This window comes from Dipodomys merriami, unplaced genomic scaffold (genome assembly GCF_024711535.1).
Source record: "Dipodomys merriami isolate MVZ:Mamm:240054 unplaced genomic scaffold, mDipMer1.0.p SCAF_7, whole genome shotgun sequence".
Classification (NCBI taxonomy): Eukaryota; Metazoa; Chordata; class Mammalia; order Rodentia; family Heteromyidae; genus Dipodomys; species Dipodomys merriami.
In genome coordinates this window covers 16,248,231-16,267,671 of record NW_027206290.1, presented here as the reverse complement: position 1 = coordinate 16,267,671, position 19,441 = coordinate 16,248,231, and the positions used below count along the sequence as shown (strand labels likewise).

The following is a 19,441-nucleotide window of genomic DNA, read 5'->3' as shown; positions in this document are numbered from 1 at the left end:
TTGAAGCCTAAGTACTGGCAAACACACACACACACACACACACACACACACACACACACACACACACACACACACACAGAGGCACAAACATCAAAGTTGTTACTAAGGAAAAGAAAATGAAGGTTGAGACAGACCTCTAACACTCTCCACCACCTCACCTTTCAGTTCTATGGCCTTCTTAGCCTCATGATTTTATGATCTCCCTCCTACTGTCTATGGATGACCACAGTCATATCTAAATGATGTCAGTGTAAGCCTTCTGCTCTCCCAAACCATCCCTTCCCTTCACAGCTCCAGTGATGATGGTTCTTTGACTCCACAGAGCTTTTCACCAATCTGCTTGATCTTCATTTCTGGTCCACCTGGCTTAAAATCATGGTCCAGCTCAACTTTGCTGCCTCCTAACTGTAGCTACCTGTTTAACCAAAATTCACCTTTGAAATAGGTCTGCACCCAAACTGCTAAATATGTTGAAGAGAATAATGTCACTATGTTGACTTCACTTTGACAAATCTATAACCAGCAAACCCAAGTAGACCCAAGAAAGACCAGTCTTTCTTGTTTTCTAGTCAGTTCTCTGTCTCACTCTTCTAGATGATTGCTTCCTATCTTCTGTCTGCCCAAACCTCAGACACCTTTCTCCTCTCCTCAAGATCAGCTAATCACTTTGCTTCCCCCCACCCCATGAAAACAGAAGCAGAATTGCTCCAGAGTCCACAAGAAAGATGAAAGGCATTGGGATGAAGGGAGGGCTAAGACTCCTCACAAATAAATACCCAGACAATACAGAATTCGGAGCCACACCGTGGTAACATTACATGTTCTTCCTGTACACTGTCTTTGGTTAAGAGCCAGACAACGAGCTAGTAAGAAAAGAGCCGCGGATGCTGGAGGTAAGTGCATTTTCCCACTTAGTAATATGGAAGCGAGCTTCCAAGCAAGGACGAGTTGCTCTGGTCAGGAAGCCTACTGGCAGATCCCAGTGAAAGGCGATGAACAGCACTCTCTCCCGGTGTGTACCAACAGCTTCCTCTGCGCACCGTGTGGGCAAAATCTGGGCCAGAGTCAATCCGCAGGCTCACCCCTCTTAGCTCAGCCACCCCGGAGGCGGAGGTCTCGGGACCCCGGTTCAAAGTCAGCCCCGGACAGCAAAGCCCTGGACGCTCCCTGTCCGCAGTTAACCGGCCTGAGACGGAAGGGGCCGAGCGCCGAACCTGAGCCAAAGGGCTGAAGCCTCAGTCTTGGCACGCACGCGCACACACACGCACGCACACACACGCACACGCACGGGTCTGGATCCACTCCTTAGCAGCTGCCAAGGCAGAACTTGTCACAGTTCGATGCTTCCTTGTCATTGGCTGTCTCCACGCAGGGGATTCTTCTTTGCTAACAAGCTCCCAGTCCCTGGACCTCCCAACCCTAGATTGTCTTAGCTCTAACGGTGTGCGCTGCAGTGGGGGGAGGGGAGAAGGGAGGAGAGCAGGGAGGAAGGAGCGGGACAGGAGGGGGTCGGAGGGGACAGGAGCAGGGACAAGGGCGCACCAACAGACAGCCGGGCCCAGGCCCCGCCCTCGTCCCGCCCTGCGTAGCTGTCATCCAGGCCCCGCCCTCGTCCACGCCCTCATCCCACCCCCTTGCCGGCTCTAGGCCCCGCCCCGCCACGCGCTCAACCCGGAGCAAGGTCCCGCCCGTTCCCCGCCCCTTCATGCACCGCCTGCACGTAGACCACGCCCTCGTCCCGCCCCGCGCACAGCCGGCTCCAAGGCCCCGCCCCCTCCCCGCCCCTTTGCACACTGCCTAGGCCCGTCCTCTTCCCGTCCATCGCGCACTGCCTGCACCTAGGCCACGCCCTTGTCCCGCCCCGCGCGCACAACCGGCCCTTCCAAGGCTCCGCCTCCGTCCCACCCCCTTGCGCTGCCGGCTCCCAGGCCCCGCCCCTCCGGGGGACGCATGCGCTTAGGCACCATCGAGGTAACGGCGGCTAGAGCGGCGGGCCGCGGGGTGGCTGCACGGGAGCGCCGGGGGCGGGGGAGGCGGGAGGTGGGGCGGGCCCCGCGCCGCCGGCCTTGTAGCCATTTTAGGAGGAAACCCACACCGCTCTCCGGGGCGCGGCTTCAATTTCAACAACTTTATTGGCGCCCTCGCTTGCAGCTCTGCCCTCGCCTAGCCGCCCCGGAGCAGGGAGCGCGGCTCCGGAGGTGAGGGGCGGCTGGTGGTGGGAACGCCGGGCTGGGTTTGCGGGAACCCCGGCGGGGAGGCTGACAGGAACCCTGGGAGGGGGTGGCGGGGAACCCGGGGGGGAGCGGAGACCCTGGGGGGCGGGGATCCCGGGGAGGAGCTGTCGGAGACCCCGGGGGGGGGCTGTCGGAGACCCCGGGGAGGGGCGGGGATCCCGGGGAGGGGCTGTCGGAGACCCCGAGGGGCGGCGGGGACCCCGGGGGGCTGACAGGGACCCGGGGCGGGGCGGCAGGGTCCCCAGGGGGCTGACAGGGACCCCCGGGGAGGGGCTGACAGGGACCCCGGGGGAAGGGACTGTCGGGGTCCCCGGGGAGGCTGACGGGGACCCCGGGGCGGGGCGGCGGGGACCCCGGGGGAAGCCGGTCGAGGTGGGCGGCCTGACGCGCGGCGGTGTCCCCGCCGGGGCGGCCCCGCGCCGCGCCGCAGGTGCCGGGTTCCCGCCGCAGCCATGGGGAACACCACCAGCGAGCGCGCATCCGGGGAGCGGCACGGCGCCAAGGCGGCCCGCGCCGAGGCCGGCGGCTCGGGGCCCGGCCGGGAGCACAGGATCATGGTGGGGAGCACGGACGACCCCAGCGTCTTCAGCCTGCCCGACGCCAGGGTAAGGTCCCCGCGCCCCGCACGCGGCCCCGGCCCCGGGTCCCCGCTCCCAGCCCCCCCTCCGCTCGCGGGGTGGCCGGGTTTGCCGGCGGGACATGGACCCCGGCTGCATTTCTCACCTTTGCCTTACAGTGTCGGAAGACACTACTTTTTCGGTGTGTCATGATGCGTGTGTGTGTTTGTACGCGTGTGTGCCTGCGTGGGTGGGTGTGCATGTGTGTGCGCGCGCGTGCGCGTGTCTGTGCATGTGTGTGCGTTCCTGCGCCTGTCGGGACTGGGTCTTGAACTCAGGACCTGGGCGCTGTCCCTCAGCTTTTCACCCAAGGCTGGCACTCCATCACTTGAGCCACACACAGCTCCACTTCTGGCTTTTTTTTTTTTTTTTGGTGGTGAATTGGAGGTGGAAATCTTCCGAATTTTCCTTCTCGCGGCGATCCTCGGGTCTGCGCCTCCTGAGTAGGATTTCCTGCGTGACCCTCGGGCGTGACCTGCATTCTGTGTGTGTCTCTGTGTTTTGTTTTATTATCTTCTAATAGCTCTGCGCTTAGGGTCCGCCTCCCCTTTGATGTGGCTATAAGCAGCCACTACTTGTGTGGTTTGCTGGTTTTTGCGGGGAGGGGGAGGGGAATCAATGAAAGGGATCGTCATTTGGTTGATGCCTCCCACGCACTGAGTCCTAGCCAGCCTTTCACACCAGCCACATCGCGAGTGCAAAAGCGTGCAAAAGCAGTGATCCCAGGAGCTCAGGACGTTGCCTTATGGGTAGGAGAACCCCACAGCTGCCCTGACCAGAGGCAACTATAGAAAAGGCAAATGGACCTACAGCAGTGTGGCTACTGTCTTACAGTTTGTGCCAATATTGGGGCCTGAACTCAGGGCCTTGTCCTCTTGCTTGTTTTTGTTTGTTTGTTAGTTTTTGCACAGCCGTGCCTTACCACTTGAGCCACATCTCCATTTTTGTCTTCTTACTTAATTGGACACAAGAATCTCATGGGACTTGTCTGCCCATACTGGCTTCATACCATGATCTTCAGATCTCAGCCTCCTGAGTAGCCAGGATTTCAGACTTGAGCTGCTAGCACTGTGCTACAGTTTCTAGTCACAGTTAAAACTAGTTACACTTTCAATATTAGATACATTTACTTCCTAAAATAGTCTGGGGTAGAATAGAGAAGTAGGGTCGATTGGAATGTGTTGGATTATTTCTTAATTGGATCACTTCTCTGCTAAACTAGGCTTTAGACAAAATACTCTGTGTGTGTGTGTGTGTGTGTGTGTGTGTGTGTGTGTGTGTGTATGTGTGTATGTGTGTGTGTGTACACTCAGAGCCTGGGTGCTGACCCTGAGCTTTTTCACTTGAGCTCCATTTTCTGGCCTGGCTTCAAACCACTTTCTCAGCTTCCTGAGTAGGATTTTAGGCATAAGCTACTGGCACTTGTAATACTGGGTATTAGATAAAATACCTTTATGTGCCACTTGGTAATTTGGATCCTCTGTTAGTTGAATCCCAGTTAAGAATATCATCATCACTCGGAGGTTCTTTTCCATTTCTTGGTTTATTTGTTTCTCTCCCTCTCTCAGCTCAGGATTTCTTCCTCATCATTTGGGCTGTCTATCCTATCATCTGAACTTACTTCCTCAAAAGCTCTCTCAGGATGAGAAGGCCTTGTGGTTTTGCCCTATTCCTACATCAATGACTCAGGATTTAAGTACAGTCAGCCTGTTACCACAGTCATTGGTATCCTGAATAAAAGATAGATTGCTCAGTGTGTGAATCAGACCTATTTTAGCTAATTCTTTCCTTCACCTCCATCTGGCCCTGTGTGAAATAAGAAAACAGGTTCAGGTACCTCCTAAGATATCATCCAGACTCCTAATTTCCACATCTTCAAACTGTAATTTGATTTCCTATTGGTTTCCCCGTGGTTTTGATGACTGCCCACTTGGAGTAAACAATCTTTCTGTTAGTAGCTACCACAGAAATGTCAGGTCATAAGTGGAAGGGCTTAGCTCCAGAGCTAGGCATATTAATAGTTTGCACTTTCAAATCCTAGACTGAAAATCCTGTCATTACAAAGTAATGGCAGTGGAGCCATACTCCTTCTCCATAGCCTCCTTTTTCAGTGGACCAGAGGACTAGCTGTTGGTCCATTCTGTTTCTGAGACTTGTTTAAATACTTCATGGGAAATTTGCAGCATAAAGGAGTACAGTGTAATGAATTCTCGATACCTGCTACCCAGTTTAAACAGTGACCAAATAAGGAATGAATATCTTTATCATCTGTATCCAACCATTCCCCCACTCCAGCCAAATAAAGAATTAATATCTGTGAACCTTTCAGGTCATGCTTCAAAAGATGAGGTTTTTTGTTTTTGTTTTTTTGTGTGTGTGGTATTGTTGTTTTATTTCAACTTAATTCAAGTATTATTATCTGGAAAGCTTTTTAAATAAGTAGACCCCAAAACTCTATATCTGAATTTGAATTTGAGGATTATTCAAATGTATATTAGAATATATAGTTGAGAATACACACACACACACACACACACACACACACACACACACACACACACACACACACAGAGGCATAGATATAGATATTCCCAAAACAAAGCTCTAATGTGACCAGTTAAGCAAACAGATTTGTTCTGAGAATGCAGAGAAATAAGGTTCTGGCTTGAGTCAGTCCCCCTATGTGATGTGATATAAATGTCCCTTCATTTCTCCATTTACTCAGTCAGATGTTCCGGGTTTCTCACATCACAGTTTTGAGAAATACCAAGAAACAGTATGAAAGATAGACTTCTCCATTTTGGAAAGCTCTAATGAAAGTCTTTTTTTAACCCACATTTTGTTTGGTAATAATCTTTTTTCTCTTGGATTTTTTAAGGCAGGGTCTCCATGTAGTACATGCTGGCCTAGAATTCAAGATTCAGCCCTGTATGCTGGTATTATAGGAGTTCACTAGTGAGCCTGGCCATCATATTTTGAGTTAATTCTGTACAGTCTTATTTACCTGTTGTCTTGTCAGTTTAAGTCAGTCTGAAGTAGATTTTAAAATACATTTTCTATAAAGGGCCAGATAATAAATGTTTTCACAACTGCTGCTTCTGCAGCTGGTGCAGGAAAGCAGCTATAGATAGTAGATAAATAAATGTTTATTTTACTTTTTTTTTTTTTTTGTCTGTCGTGGGGCTTGAACTCAGGTCCTAGGTGCTGTTCCTGAGCTTTTCTGCTCAAGGTTAGCCTCTACCACTTTGAGCCATAGCTCCATAGTTCTCTGGTGGTTAGTAGAACCTCGATCCTCTGATCTCAGCCTCTTGAGTAGCTAGGATGACCGGTGTGAGCCACCAGTGCCGGGCTCACTTCTGTTCTTTAGCATCCTTTAGGCCAGGGGTTGGTAAACTATAGCCAAGGAACCAGATACTTTCAGCCGCCTTCCCAGCCCCCAAATGCTTTCAGAAAAGCTGGTTTCTTGTTTTTGTTTTTGTTTTTAAATTAGTTACAACAAAGCCAGATACTGATGGCTCACACCTGTAATCCTAGCTGCCTAGGCTGAGATCTGAGAATCGCTGTTTGAAGCCAGCCTGGGCAGGAAAGTCCATGAGATTCTTATCTCCAATAAACCACTAGAAAACTGGAAGTGGCACTGTGGCTCAAGTGGTAGAGCACTCGCCTTGAGCTGAAGAGCTGAGGGACAGCACCCAGGCCCAGAGTTCAGGCCCCATGACCAACAACAACAACAGAAAAAAACAAAAGTGAAGGAGTTATTTTTTTCATAATTCCATATTATCTCCCTCACTTGGTATTGGCACTGTTTTTGTTAAAGGAGTGTGTGTGTGTGTGTGTGTGTGTGTGTGTGTGTGTGTGTGTGTGTGTGTGTGTGTATGTATGTATGTACCAGTACTAGAACTTAAACTCAGGACCTTATGTTCTTCTAGCTTAGCTTTTTCACTCAAGGCTGGTGCCCTACCACTTGATCTACCCTTCTATTTCTGGCTTTTTGGTGATTAATTTGAGATAAAAAGTTTCCTGGACTTCCTGCCCAGGCTGTCTTTGAGCTAAGATCTTCAGATCTCAGCTTCCTCAATAGCTAGGATTATATGCATGAGCCACCAGCACTAGCTAGCACATTGGATTTTGACCTTTTGCTCCTTGAGACTCCAAAATTGCACCCTGAAATAATTAGTATAAACTTGGCATAGATGAGCAAGGAAGTTTATAACAACCTCCCCTATTTATTAAATCAATGATGTTGTTTTCACTGTATTTAGTTAATTATGGTGTTGGCTGTCAACTAGAGCCTCACCAGTGTTGGGCAGGTACTACATCACTGAGCCTCATCTCCAGTCCTTAGAATTTAATACTAGAATTTTATTATGTTTTTCTTCTGGCATCATTGAGGATTGAACCCAGGACCTCACACATGTTAGACAAGTGCTCTACCACTTGAACCATGCCTGCAGCCTATAAGTTTAAAATTTTTCATGTCCCTTTGTGTAATCTATGAGCTAAAAGTTTATGAATTTTATTACAACTGGTAATTGAGAGTTGTTTATATTTGCTTTAGTTTAGACTTAATAGAACCATCTTTGTTTTCTTTCTATTTTTCTTTTTTTTTTTTTTTTTTTTTGGGTCCGGTCATGGGGCCTTAACTCTGGGCCTGGGCGCTGTCCCTCAGCTCTTCAGCTCAAGGCTAGTACTCTACCACTTGAGCCACGGCACCACTTCTGGCTTTTTACTTTTTGCTTATGTGGTGCTGAGGAATCGAACCCAGGGCCTCATGCATGCAAGGCATGCGCTCTACCACTGAGCCACCTTCCCAGCCCCTTTCTTTCTATTTTTTAAAAATGCTGTTACTGAAGCTTAAACTGAAGACTTGGGCACTGTCTCTTAACTCTTTTGCTCATGGCTCGTGCTCTACCACTTGAGCCACAGCTCCATTCTGGCTTCCTGCTAGTTAATTGGATATAGGAATCTCCTAGACTTGTCTGCCCAGGCTGGCTTCAAACTTTGATCCTCAGATCTCAGCCTCCTGCATAGCTAGGATGACAGGTGGGGGCCGCAGGTAATCAAGCCAGGTGAGCCTGGGCTGTGGCAGGAAGAGTGACGTGTGCAGGTGGAGATCAGGCTGTGGTGTGAGCCGTACTTGAGCACAAGGCATTGGGCCGCTTGGTTCTTCATTAGTTCTTTTTCTGGAGAATTAGTTCAAAATAAACTTTTAAGGCTTACTTCCCTTCGCTGAAGCCTAGCACTCCTCGCAAGTGACCTTTTAAGAACTCTCGGGTCACCACTTATTATTCTAGGGATGACCTGCTCCTTCTTACAGCTCCCTGGGGACAAGGAGTTTGTGTCCTGGCAGCAGGATTTGGACGACTCTGTAAAGCCCAGCCAGCAGGCCCGGCCCACGGTTATCCGCTGGTCTGAAGGAGGCAAAGAGGTCTTCATCTCTGGGTCCTTCAACAATTGGAGCACCAAGATCCCACTGATTAAGAGGTGAAGAGAAGTGTCTTGGTTGAGTTTACATTGAGACCTGATTCCCTTCCTTAGAAGAGACACCAGGCCTCAGGGGAATTTGTAGTGGTCCAGTGGGGGACATTCTTTGCAGGTGTGTTCTGCAGTGTGGAGGAGGCTGTCTGAACTGGCAGGGCTCTGTTGCTCTGATTTCTATATTGTGTGTGTGTGTGTGTGTGTGTGCGTGTGTGTGTTGCACGCGAGCGCATGCGCGTGTGCGTGCATGTGCCTGTACTGGCACCTGAACTCAGGGCCTGGGCAGTGTTCCTTAGCTTTTTTCTGCTCACAACTGGCATTCTACCACTTGAGCTGCACCTCAATTTCTGGCTTTTTACTGGGTAATTGGAGATAAGAATCTCACAGACTTTTCTGCTCTGGTTGGCTTCAAACCAGAATCCTCAGATCTCAGCCTCCTGAGCAGCTAGGATCACAAGCGTGATTCACTGGCACTCCACTGATTTTTGTACTTCTGACTTCACACATGGTGAAGTCTTTAATGCCTTGTAAAGCAATAATGAATTATTTAATTGGTTGTTAAATAATAGGTCACAGGACAGAAGAGGCTCACCCTTCTGTAGTACCTTATAGTACCTATGTTCATTTATGCATTGATTTTGTGGTAGTGGGAGTTGAACCCAGGGCCTCACACTTGCCAGGCAGCTCTGCCACTTCAGCTATCCCCCTTCCCTGTGACTCCACCTGCCATCTTATTAGTACCTGTGGGAAATCTACTGGAACAAAAGAGTTGGGCTGAGGTGACTCTCTGGGGGAATTGTGGTCTGCTATTTGTCTCTGATATTGGTTAAGAAGTCAAGTTATGGGGAGAGGTTGGTGAATACATGTTGAAGGTGATGCAGAAAGGAGCCCCGGGTCTCTATGCTGTTTTGTGCACAAGGGCTGCAGTGGTTTAGAAGTGGGGCAGGCGATTGGCACTGCACTGTGATCACCATGTGTGTTTTCTGTCTGTTTTCTAAAAGGAACCTGGCCTGCTGACATTCTTCTTTCTCCTGTAGCCATAATGACTTTGTTGCCATCCTGGACCTCCCCGAGGGGGAGCACCAGTACAAGTTCTTTGTGGATGGACAGTGGGTTCATGATCCAGCAGAGGTAAGGTCTTGATCTCCTGGGAGCCACTGATGCAGCAGCCTCCTTTCAGCTGCTCTTGCTGTGGAGATGGATGGGTAACAGCTCTCCTGTGCTAGAGGATCTCCCCCACCAAACTCTCTTTCTCTTCCTTTGTCTGTCTTGTCTGTCTGTCTCTCTCACCTGTACCAAGGTTTGGACTCGAGTCTTTCACTTTGTAGGCTTCCTTGCCTGGTTGGCACTCTACCACTTGAGCTACATCTTCAGTCTGGCTTTTTGCTGGTTAATTGGAGATAGAGCTTTTCTGTCTGGGCTGCCTCCAACCTTAATCCTCTGGATCTCAGCCTCCTGAGTATAGTAGGATTACAGGTGTGAACTACTGGTGCCTAGCTTAGAGGATTTCCTCTCTTGATAAAAGATGGGAGTGCTGACTACTATTTGTTTTTATCATAAAGGTGATGTACAGAGGGGTTACAGTCACATAAACAAGACAATAAGTCCATTTCTTGTCAAACATTGTTACCCTCCCCCTCGTTTTCACCTACTTTCCCTTCGGATTGTCTTTTAACTTTTAGTAGAAACAGGGGAGAATGGGGTAGAAGAGATGGATTTTCAAATCCATAATTTATTCATTTTTTTCTTCACTGTTTCAGCCTGTGATTACCAGCCAGCTCGGCACGATTAATAATTTGATACATGTGAAGAAATCTGATTTCGAAGTGTTTGATGCCTTAAAGCTAGATTCTATGGAAAGCTCTGAGACGGCTTGTCGAGGTACTTTTGTGGCGTTTGATTTCTTACTGTGTCTTTTGTAATGCATATTTCTTTCCCAGAAGATGTTCTTGTTTGGTTTTATATTTCCATTTCTTTGAGGGAAACTTCTGATTCTTGTATTTATGCACACACCAGAGAGATCTATCACACAGGTCTCAGCTATTGTATGTCCCTCCCCTTTATTACAGGTGATGCTCTTTCCTTTCTGTTTTTGTTGTTGTTGTTGTTGTTTTTGGGTCCAGTCGTGAGGCCTGAACTCTGGGCCTGGGCGCTGTCCCTCAGCTCTTCAGCTCAAGGCTAGTGCTCTACCACTTGAGCCACAGCACCACTTCTGGATTTTTTCTTTTTGCTTATGTGGTGCTGAGGAATCGAACCCAGGGCCTCAGGCATGCAAGGCAAGCACTCTACCACTGAGCCACCTTCCCAGCCCTCCTTTCTGTTTTGTCTTTCAGAGCCTACCCATAGCCTATTACCTGTTGTTTGTATGCTATTTAGTAATGTCTCAGGTTTTCTGTTAGCATTTGCTCATTACCAGTCTGTGGTGTCACCCAGCAGATGCTAGTTCTGCCTGGCTGTCTACTAAGTCTCCAGAAATTTCTGTTGTCAGTTGGAGAGATCAGTTTTATACATTAATGACTCCTTGGTAGTAAGTTGAAAAATGAAACATAATTCTGAATGCAATTGAAATTCTGTGTTTGGCTTAAAACCCATTAGCACCCCATTTTATTAGGGGAGCTACAGATAATGGATTTTAATCTGCATTCATGTGACATCTAGTCATGTATGCGGCTTTGAGAAAATCATTTCACCAATTTGTGGGGTTTTAAGTTTTGGGGTTTGTGTGTGTGAGAGTGTGTGCGCGTGTGTGCGCTTACACGCACGTGTGCCGGTACTGTGGCTTGAATTCAGGGCCTGAGTACTGTCCCTTAGCTCTTTTGCTTAAGGCTAGTGCTCAATCACTTGAGCCACAGCTCCACTTTTTGCAGGTTAATTGGAAATCGGAGTTTCCTGTACTGTTCTGCCCAGGCTAGTTTCAAACTGTGATCCTTAGCCTCCTGAATCACTAAGGTTACAGGCATGAGCCACCAGCACTCAGGTCAGAAGTGAAGTTGTGGACCCCTCATCTTTTGCTACTTAACATTGTAAACCCACTAGGTCACAAGCTTCTGATCTGTTACATGCATACATAAACATATACATATGCATATTTATATAGTGTGTGTGTTATTGGTCATTATTTCCATGAATTATTATTAATTCTTCAACTTGCCTCAACATTTTTGTAAATATCTTTCAGACCTGTCCAGCTCACCCCCAGGGCCTTATGGTCAAGAAATGTATGTGTTTCGATCTGAGGAGAGATTTAAATCCCCGCCCATCCTCCCTCCTCACCTTCTCCAAGTTATTCTTAACAAGGATACCAATATTTCTGTGAGTATCCTCAGAATATTACTAGAGCACCTTGGAAATCTCTAGGGTATTTGGTTCACATTTCAGTAATCCTGTAATTTGGGATTATTACACAGGTATGTTGAGATTATAAATCATAAACATATCAATAGCATTATAGGTTTCTTTTTTGCAAGGCTGAATTGTGGCTTTTTTTAGGTCTCTATATCAAAATTTATAGTTGTCTCTGGTCCTAATAAAATCTGAACCAAACTATGCTAGAACCAATTTTAGGACTCCTATTCCAACACAAGATAAAGAGAGGAGTACTTACCGTTTGGGAGTATAAAAAATAATTGGTTTTGTTTCTTTGTTTTTGTGTTGGTTTTGGGACTTGAACTTGGGGCTTTGAGCTCTTGCTTAGCTTTTTGGCTCAAGATTGGCACTCTACTACTTGAGCCACACCTCCTTCCCAATTTTTTGTTAGTTATTTGGAGATAAAAGAATCTTGGATTGGGGCTGAGAAGGTGGCTCAGTGGTTGATCGCTTGCCCTGCATGCATGAGGCCCTGGGTTCGATTCCTCTGCACTACATAAGCAGAAAAAAAAAGCCGGAAGTGGTGTTACAGCTCAAGTGGTAGAGTGCTAGCCTTGAGCTGAAGAGCTGAGGGACAGCGCCCAGGCCCAGAGTTCAGGCCCCATGACTGGACCCCCCCCCAAAAAAAAAGAGTCTTGGATTTGCCTCTCCGGGCTAGCTTTGAACCAAGATCTTCATAGCTCAGCCTCCTGAGTAGCTAGGATTACAGGCATGAGCCACCAGTACTTGGCTACAGCTCTTAGCGACCTCAGAGAACCCTGAGGAAGAATAAAGTTTGTGAGTTAGTGGGCAGGTGTCTGTGCTCTGAATCCCATGTGGTGATGGTTTTTTTCTCTCTCAGTGTGACCCTGCCTTACTTCCTGAGCCCAACCACGTTATGCTGAACCATCTCTATGCACTGTCCATTAAGGTAAGTGACCACCTACTTCCTCGTGGCCCCTCAGATGGGAGGGGACAGGGCATGGGGTAGGTGGCTTGTTTGTAAATCTTAGCCTCTGTATCTGTGTCTGGCAAGCTGAATTGCCCAGTGACTGAGTGGCCTCTTTTTTTCCCCTGGTTTCTCTTTTGGTGACTAGAATTACCTTAATGGTAATACATAAAATTTAAAGACTACATTACTGAGTTTTATTTTCATAGTGACTTCGTGCGGTATTATTTTTAACCCCTGTTTTAAAGATAAACTAAGGCTCAGAGAATGTCAGTAAGTAGCAGAGCCAGGACTGTGGTCAGGTCCTCTTGTCATGACTCCATATTCTCTCCCATGCATCCTGGTGCAAGTCTTTGTCTCACTGCCCATGTCTATGTTTTTACTTGCCCCACATTTGCTCTACAGCATCTGCATCTACTCCAATCCGATTGCCAATCCATTTGTTGTGGGTCACGCAGGATGAAGGATATGCTGGTTTCTGTATTTGATTTGATTTGCTTCCATTCTTTGGCGTCTCAATACTGAATTTTGCCTCCTGTAACTGCTCCTTCATGTCAAGGCCTACTTGGTTCTCCCTAGCCTTTAACACCTACAAAGCGGTACCTTGTGCTCCTCCTGGATGGTTTGACCTGAATGTATGGTCTTGATTACTGTTGTTCAGAGAGTGCCTGATCCACCAGATCGGTGTTGGTTCCACTCCCTCCAGGGCAGAGCAGACTTTGAGTTCATCCCTGGTACTAAATGGAAAGTGGACCTGCATCAGGGCTTGGATCATTTCCCGTTCTTCACCCTGTATGTAAGGGTTCTTCCTAGAAGTGGATGCTGGTTTTAAGCCTAGTCTTAGAATTGGAAGCAAGGAAGGGAGCAAGGCAGGAACCTTTTCGTCCCATGTCCTGTGCTGTGGGTCTGAGCCACCTCCCTTGATCTTAACCAGAGGCCAGGGTGATTTTCATCACCATCAGGATGTTAGGTGTTAACCTTCATATGACAAGGAGGAGAAAAGGCTTAGGGACTTTCAAACTGGCTACCCAAGGCCACAATTACAGTAAACCACGGGAAGCTGGATTAGAACTGACATTGATATGGCTCTAAAAGCACACTAATATCTGTTAAAAGCCAGTGCTCCCAGGAACAGTGGTTCAAGTCTGTAATTCTGAGTACTTAAGAAGATTGGAGGATGACAGTTCAAAACCAACCAGTGGCTGGGCAGAGTGGCATGTGCCTGTCGTCCCAGCCACAGGAGAAAGCATGAACAGGAGGTAGAGATCCAGGCCGGCTCAGGCATAAAGAGATAGCCTATTGCAGTAGTAACAGCCATGGAGTGGTTCACGTGATAGGGTACAAGGCTCTGAGTTCAGCCCTCAGTTGAAGTCAGTAAGTAACTGGACGGGACTCAGGACCGGGAAGGGCCACCCACCCCAAATGGATGCACCAATGATCTGCATCTTCTTCCCTCACAGGACAGCGTGATGGTCCTTAGCGCAACCCACCGCTACAAGAAGAAGTACGTCACCACGCTGCTGTACAAGCCCGTCTGAAGACGCCGCCCTTCCCCACAGGCCAGCCGGCTCCCTTGCCTCGTAACTGAGCCAGTCTTGTCTCCGACTGGAAGGCTGATTTGCTTTGAGGCTGATAATGTGTGTTCAGAGCCTCCCAGTAGGAGGCTCTGCTTTTGCATTTGGTTGCAGATGAGAGCTTTATGAGTTCATGGAATTTATTTTAAGATAAAAACCCCACATATATGTATATATACATATGAGAGGAGGGCTGTGGAAGCTGCCAGGCCCAGCTCCATGTATTCTGTCTCCCTCCCAGACCTGGTTGGGGACTGCAGGAAGAAGTAGACAGGAAGCTTGTTTTCCTCAAGCGAACAGGGGGCGCTCTCCTGCTGCGCCGGTGAGTGTGGGAGGACTTGTGTCCGTGTCTCCTCTTCAGCTGCTCGCTGCAGGTGCTCCAGGCGCCTCCCTGGCATGGGCCTGCTGTGTCCCCACAGTGTGTCATGCAGTCTTGTGGTCTTTTACAGGACATCAGATGCCCCTTTTCCTCTCACCTCCCTCCTTTAATAGCCGCCTTCAGATCCCACACTCCACCACTCTAATGCCAAACCTACTGGGCACATGACCCTTTGAAAAGTAGTGTGGACATCCCACTCAGATGCCTGGACTGCCGGGGCTCCCGCTGAGCCCAGCCCCTTTACTGCACTACCCGTTCACCTCTGCTGAGGAAGATCTGGCTCCCCATTCTAATGAAGGCCACAGCTTGGCACATGGCACGTTTTCCGTGGTCTTCCCCCGAGGCCTGGCCTGCATCCGGTTTCAGCAGACGGCTCTGCAGGTAGGTGTGGAGCCGGGGAACTCCTCCAGGCCTTGTGCCACGCCTGAGTGTTTCTTTACCTGCATTAGATCCACGTTCATTGTGACTCATTTGATACATAGACCAGATTCAGTAAGAAGTGTCTCCAACATCCATAGCCAAGAAGAGTATAGTTCTTTGCACTAAATGTTAATTAGATCATTTACTTTTTCCTCTCTTTTTCCCCTCTGCCTCTTCTTTTTAAACATATTTGGTGGTCAAGTAGTGGCACTGAGTTCTGTTTATGGATTGAGAAGTATTTAGTCTGCCTTGGGGTGTAGAGAGAACATTTCCCCAGGTGTCTAGTGCTTCCGTGTTACAGATGAGTGCCGTCAGACATTCACATGGAAGGAGGCCAAACGCTTGATGGCTGAATGACCCTTTGATTCCTAGGACCGCTGCACTGATGGGGCCTTGCCCGAGCTCATGCGGAAAGCCGGTCCTCTTTGGGTGCTTTTGATCTGGGGCATGAGGCTGACGTGTGTGGGTGGTTTGGCAGGAACACAGTGGACTGTAAGTGGGGTTCATTGGTGGAGAGAAGGCTGCTCTCACCATCCAGGCCCTGTCTGTGGAGTCTTCCACGCCCTCTTCTCAAAGGGCATGCCATTTTCCAACTCCAGGCCAGGGCCTGTCTCGACCACTCAGGACTGGTGTGCTCGGTTGTACTAGACGTTTGTTACTTGGTGCCCATGAGGTGATTGGGCCTCCTAGGCGGGTTTAACACCTTTGTTGCTATGTGGAGATTTTGCTGTTCTCAGATTGCTTGTTAACAGTATTGAAACATGTGTGTGTGTGTGTGTGTGTGTGTGTGTGTGTGTGTGTGTGTTTGCACGCATGCGTGTGTGTTACAGCGTTCACTCCACAGCGGTGTATGGGCAGAAAAAGAGTTGAGGCTCAGGCTTCTCAGATTCTGTGAACTGGGTCTAGCTCTGGTGATCTTCTAATACAGGGATGGTTAATTTCTAATTTTCTAGTTGAGTCTGGCTTTGGCTATCCTCAGATCTTCCTAATCTGGAAATGTGCATAGAGGTCAGCTTTCCAGGTTCTGAAGTGATCTCAGCCAGATGTGAAGTGGGAGCCTCCCAGCTGGTGAGGAGGGGGAGCCGTCGGGGGAGAGGAACTGGCTAGTAGCCCATCCTGCCCCATCCCTCTCTGTCCTGCTAGGGGTGGCCCTGAGAAGCCCTGATCTGTCACTAGGAAAATAGTGGAAAGAGGGTAACCCAAACTGACCTGTGTTTTGTTCTAGTTAGTTTACAGGATTGTGTATTTTCTGAACAAGAGAGTTTTAAGAAATGAATAAAGGAAAAAAACTGTGTAGTTTTTCTTTTCTTTTTCTTTTTTAACATATGGAATTGTACTGTTAAATAAAACCATAACCCTTAAGGAGGGCTAGGCTACAATATGGACAGATAGGGATTGAGGTTATGGAGAAAGAAGAGCAGCTGAGCTGAAGAGTGATATAAAGAAAGTACACCTCGCCTTAACCAGAAGTTTGAGAAGTAGTGATAGGAAAAATGGAGGCCCAAGTAACTCCAAACTGAAAACATCCTTTTTGTTTTGCTTTCTTTTTTATGCCATGTATTAGGGCTTAACTCAGGGCCCACATACTCTCCATTAGCTTTTTAGATCAAAGCTAGTGTTCTGCACCTCCTCTTCTGGCTTTTTGGTGATGAAAGAATGGCAAACAGTCTTTCCTTAGCTGGCTTTGAACTGTGAACCTCAGATCTCAGCCTCCTGAGTAGGGGATTCAGGTGTGAGCCACTGGCACCCAGCTCATCCTCTTCTTAAGAAGTAAAATCACCCATACCTGGTGATATGCATGCTTACTGTAAGAGCTTACCTCCTCTGCCTGCCCTCTGCCTGCCCTTTTCGTCTGTACTGTGACTAGGTCAGACTTCACCAGAATCCCAGACCAAGCATCAGATCCTCTAAGTCTCCTGGTGTGAGAGGTCAGCCTGGGCATGGCTGGAGGCCAGCCCTATGGGCTGGGCATGCTTCACCTAAGGGAGGCAGGCTTCCATGGTAGAGAGCAAGAAGAAGAAAGGAGTGGCAGAGAAGTCCGGGTAGATCCGCCACCCAGGCCCACCACATTCTTCTAACTAGTTTTAGTCTTGTAGATCTGCTGGGTCTGAGATGTTTAAAAACTTTGGAACCTACATGTATTGTGTGCATGCAGGGAAAGCGAAGTGTTGTGACGAACTCCACAACAGGTTTAGGTTAACCTGAGAGAGAAAGGAGCAGACATGCTGATGGAGTTCCCTCCTGGTAACTGGGGAAACAGGGCTTTGAAATTTTTGACCTCATCTAAAAATTATATGCAATTGTGTGTATATGTGTGTGTGTGTGTGTGCATGCGTGCATGAGTGCGTGAGAAATGCAGTCTGTTCTCAGAGACTTGTAGCCTCACATTGTGGTGACGTGGGGCGTGGGCCTGGAAGCAGAGATTCATGTTCCCCACAACCTTCTTCCTTGTCTCAAAGCCAAGTTCTTGCTGCCATGGCTTATCTGCCGCGCCCGCCCCCCCCACTCCCCGCCATGAGCAGGAGACCTTGACGTCTTGATGGTTCTCATTCTTGTCTCCCAAGTGCCAATGTCACAGCTGGAGGAGAATGAACAACTGTCATTTCCACATTGCACCTAATGAACTTTTGGAGAGAAAAGCCAAGTTTTTGTTTTTTATTATTATTTTAATTATAAAAAAATAGAACTCATGTCTTGAGGAGCCATTTATGAGCAATGGAGTCCCTGTAAGACAATAATTTGGGCAGGGGGGGTAATTTATTTTTCTCACTAGTGCTTTGAAGTCAATAAACTTCATTAAAAAGCAAAAAAAAAAAAAAATTAAGATGGGCACTGGTGGCTCAAGCCTGTAATCCTTGCTACTTAGGAGGCTGAGATCTGAGGATCACAGTTTGAAGCCTGGACGAAAGTCCCTGTGAGACTCTTATCTCCAATTAACCACTAAAAAAAACCCAGAAGCATTGTTATGGTTCAAAGTGATAGAGTACTAGCCTTGCGCAAAATTGCTCAGGGACAGCACCCAGGCCCTGAGTTCAAGCCCCACAACCCACCAAAAAAAAGGAAACGAGTTCCAGTATTATTTGGAGTTGACGTGAGTTATTTGTGTGTTCCTCAGTGTGGCAGTAGCACTGTGGGTTTTGTGGTGTCTGGCCAGGTGGGCAGCGCGCATTGTGTTAGCACTGGTCTCCTTTCTGACCCCGCTGTGAATGAAGACAGCTGAGGCACTGTTGGCGCAGCCAACTCTCTTCCCACTGGTGAGACTGGTTTGAGTGTCAGCAAGTCGGAGGAGGTTTTATAGCTCTGGGTTTGTCCTACGGGGAGGAGAAGAGCATCACTAGAAGGAATTAAACCCTGTGTGAAAATCCGCTTTTAAGTGGTGCTTTTGTGACCTTTAATGCTGAAGTTCAGCGCCTCTGTTCGGTCAGCACTTCCTGAAAGAGTGTGTGTTCAGGCACGGATTCTAAGCTTTCTCTCCAAATGTCATTTGTCACTGGCCTCTGACATGCCTGCAAATTGTATAATAAAACAAATGTGGGTGTGTCCATACGTTAATAAAAGTATTACACAGCAATAACATTTGTCTTGTTGATTATATTGCTGAGATCTTTCTGCCTTGAAAATCTTAGACCCCAAACAATTGTTAGGTGGGCACTGCTGCTCACACCTCCAATCCTAGCTGATCAGGAGGCTGAGACCCCAGGATCACAGTTTGAAGTCAGCGTGGGTAGCCAGCCTGTTAGACACATATCTCTAACCACCAAAAAGCCCATAGTGGAGGTATGGCTCGGGTGGTAGAGTGCCAACCATGAGTAAGCAGCCTGCCCAGAGCTCAAGCCCCAGTTGTGACATCAAAACAACAACAACAACAACAACAACAAAACCACCTAATTTGTGAAGATGTCCAGAGAGACGCCTTTGGATAAAGGGAGGAGTCATAACTGCAGGGATGATAAGCAAGGACCTTTGCTCTGCCAGTTCTGATTTCCCATCACCAGCTACAGGAATGCAAACTCACCCAGGCTGTCTGTCTCCCGGGCCGGGCCAGCCGCCACCTTAGAGCAAGGATTGATTGCCATTCCTCCCTGCATCACCACTGAGGAGATCTCACAAACCATGCCCGCCCAGCGTGCCGCCTCCAGCCAGGACACTGGAAATATCCACATTGTATGTGTGTGTGTGTGTGTGTATGCGTGTGTGTGTGTGCATGTGTGTGTGTACCCATATGATTTGTGTGTACATTCAGGATTGAGGACCACTGCTAGACCCCCTCCTAGATAGTATATATCATTATATGTAAAAATTGATTGTAGGCAGGCTGCCAGGGGCTCATACCTATACTAGCTATTTGATCTGGAGAATCAAGGTTTGAAGCCAGCCTGGACAGAAAAGGAGTGGAGGTAGAAGATCCAAGTGTGAGGTTAATAGAAAAGGTTGAAGACGTAGCT

General features: G+C 48.3%; 1 protein-coding gene across 1 annotated transcript; it reads left to right on the top strand.

Annotated features, from left to right (window-relative positions):
• Nucleotides 1-2,057: 2,057 nt before the first annotated feature.
• On the top strand, nt 2,058-18,559 carry Prkab2 (protein kinase AMP-activated non-catalytic subunit beta 2). The gene is made up of 8 exons (XM_070007536.1): nt 2,058-2,198; nt 2,665-2,839; nt 8,169-8,335; nt 9,367-9,460; nt 10,090-10,210; nt 11,508-11,641; nt 12,537-12,605; nt 14,084-18,559. Exons 2-8 carry the CDS (start codon nt 2,687-2,689, stop codon nt 14,159-14,161), a joined length of 816 nt encoding a protein of 271 aa, XP_069863637.1. The 5' UTR covers nt 2,058-2,198; nt 2,665-2,686; the 3' UTR covers nt 14,162-18,559.
• The last annotated feature ends 882 nt before the right edge of the window (nt 18,560-19,441 follow it).

What these genes read in the sequence shown, in the direction of transcription:
- Prkab2 (XM_070007536.1), top strand. Translation starts at nt 2,687, where the DNA reads ATGGGGAACACCACCAGCGAGCGCGCATCCGGGGAGCGGCACGGCGCC. An exon ending in AAGATCCCACTGATTAAGAG is followed by an intron (nt 8,336 to 9,366) that starts GTGAAGAGAAGT and finishes TTTCTCCTGTAG; the next exon opens with CCATAATGACTTTGTTGCCA. An exon ending in GGGTTCATGATCCAGCAGAG is followed by an intron (nt 9,461 to 10,089) that starts GTAAGGTCTTGA and finishes TCACTGTTTCAG; the next exon opens with CCTGTGATTACCAGCCAGCT.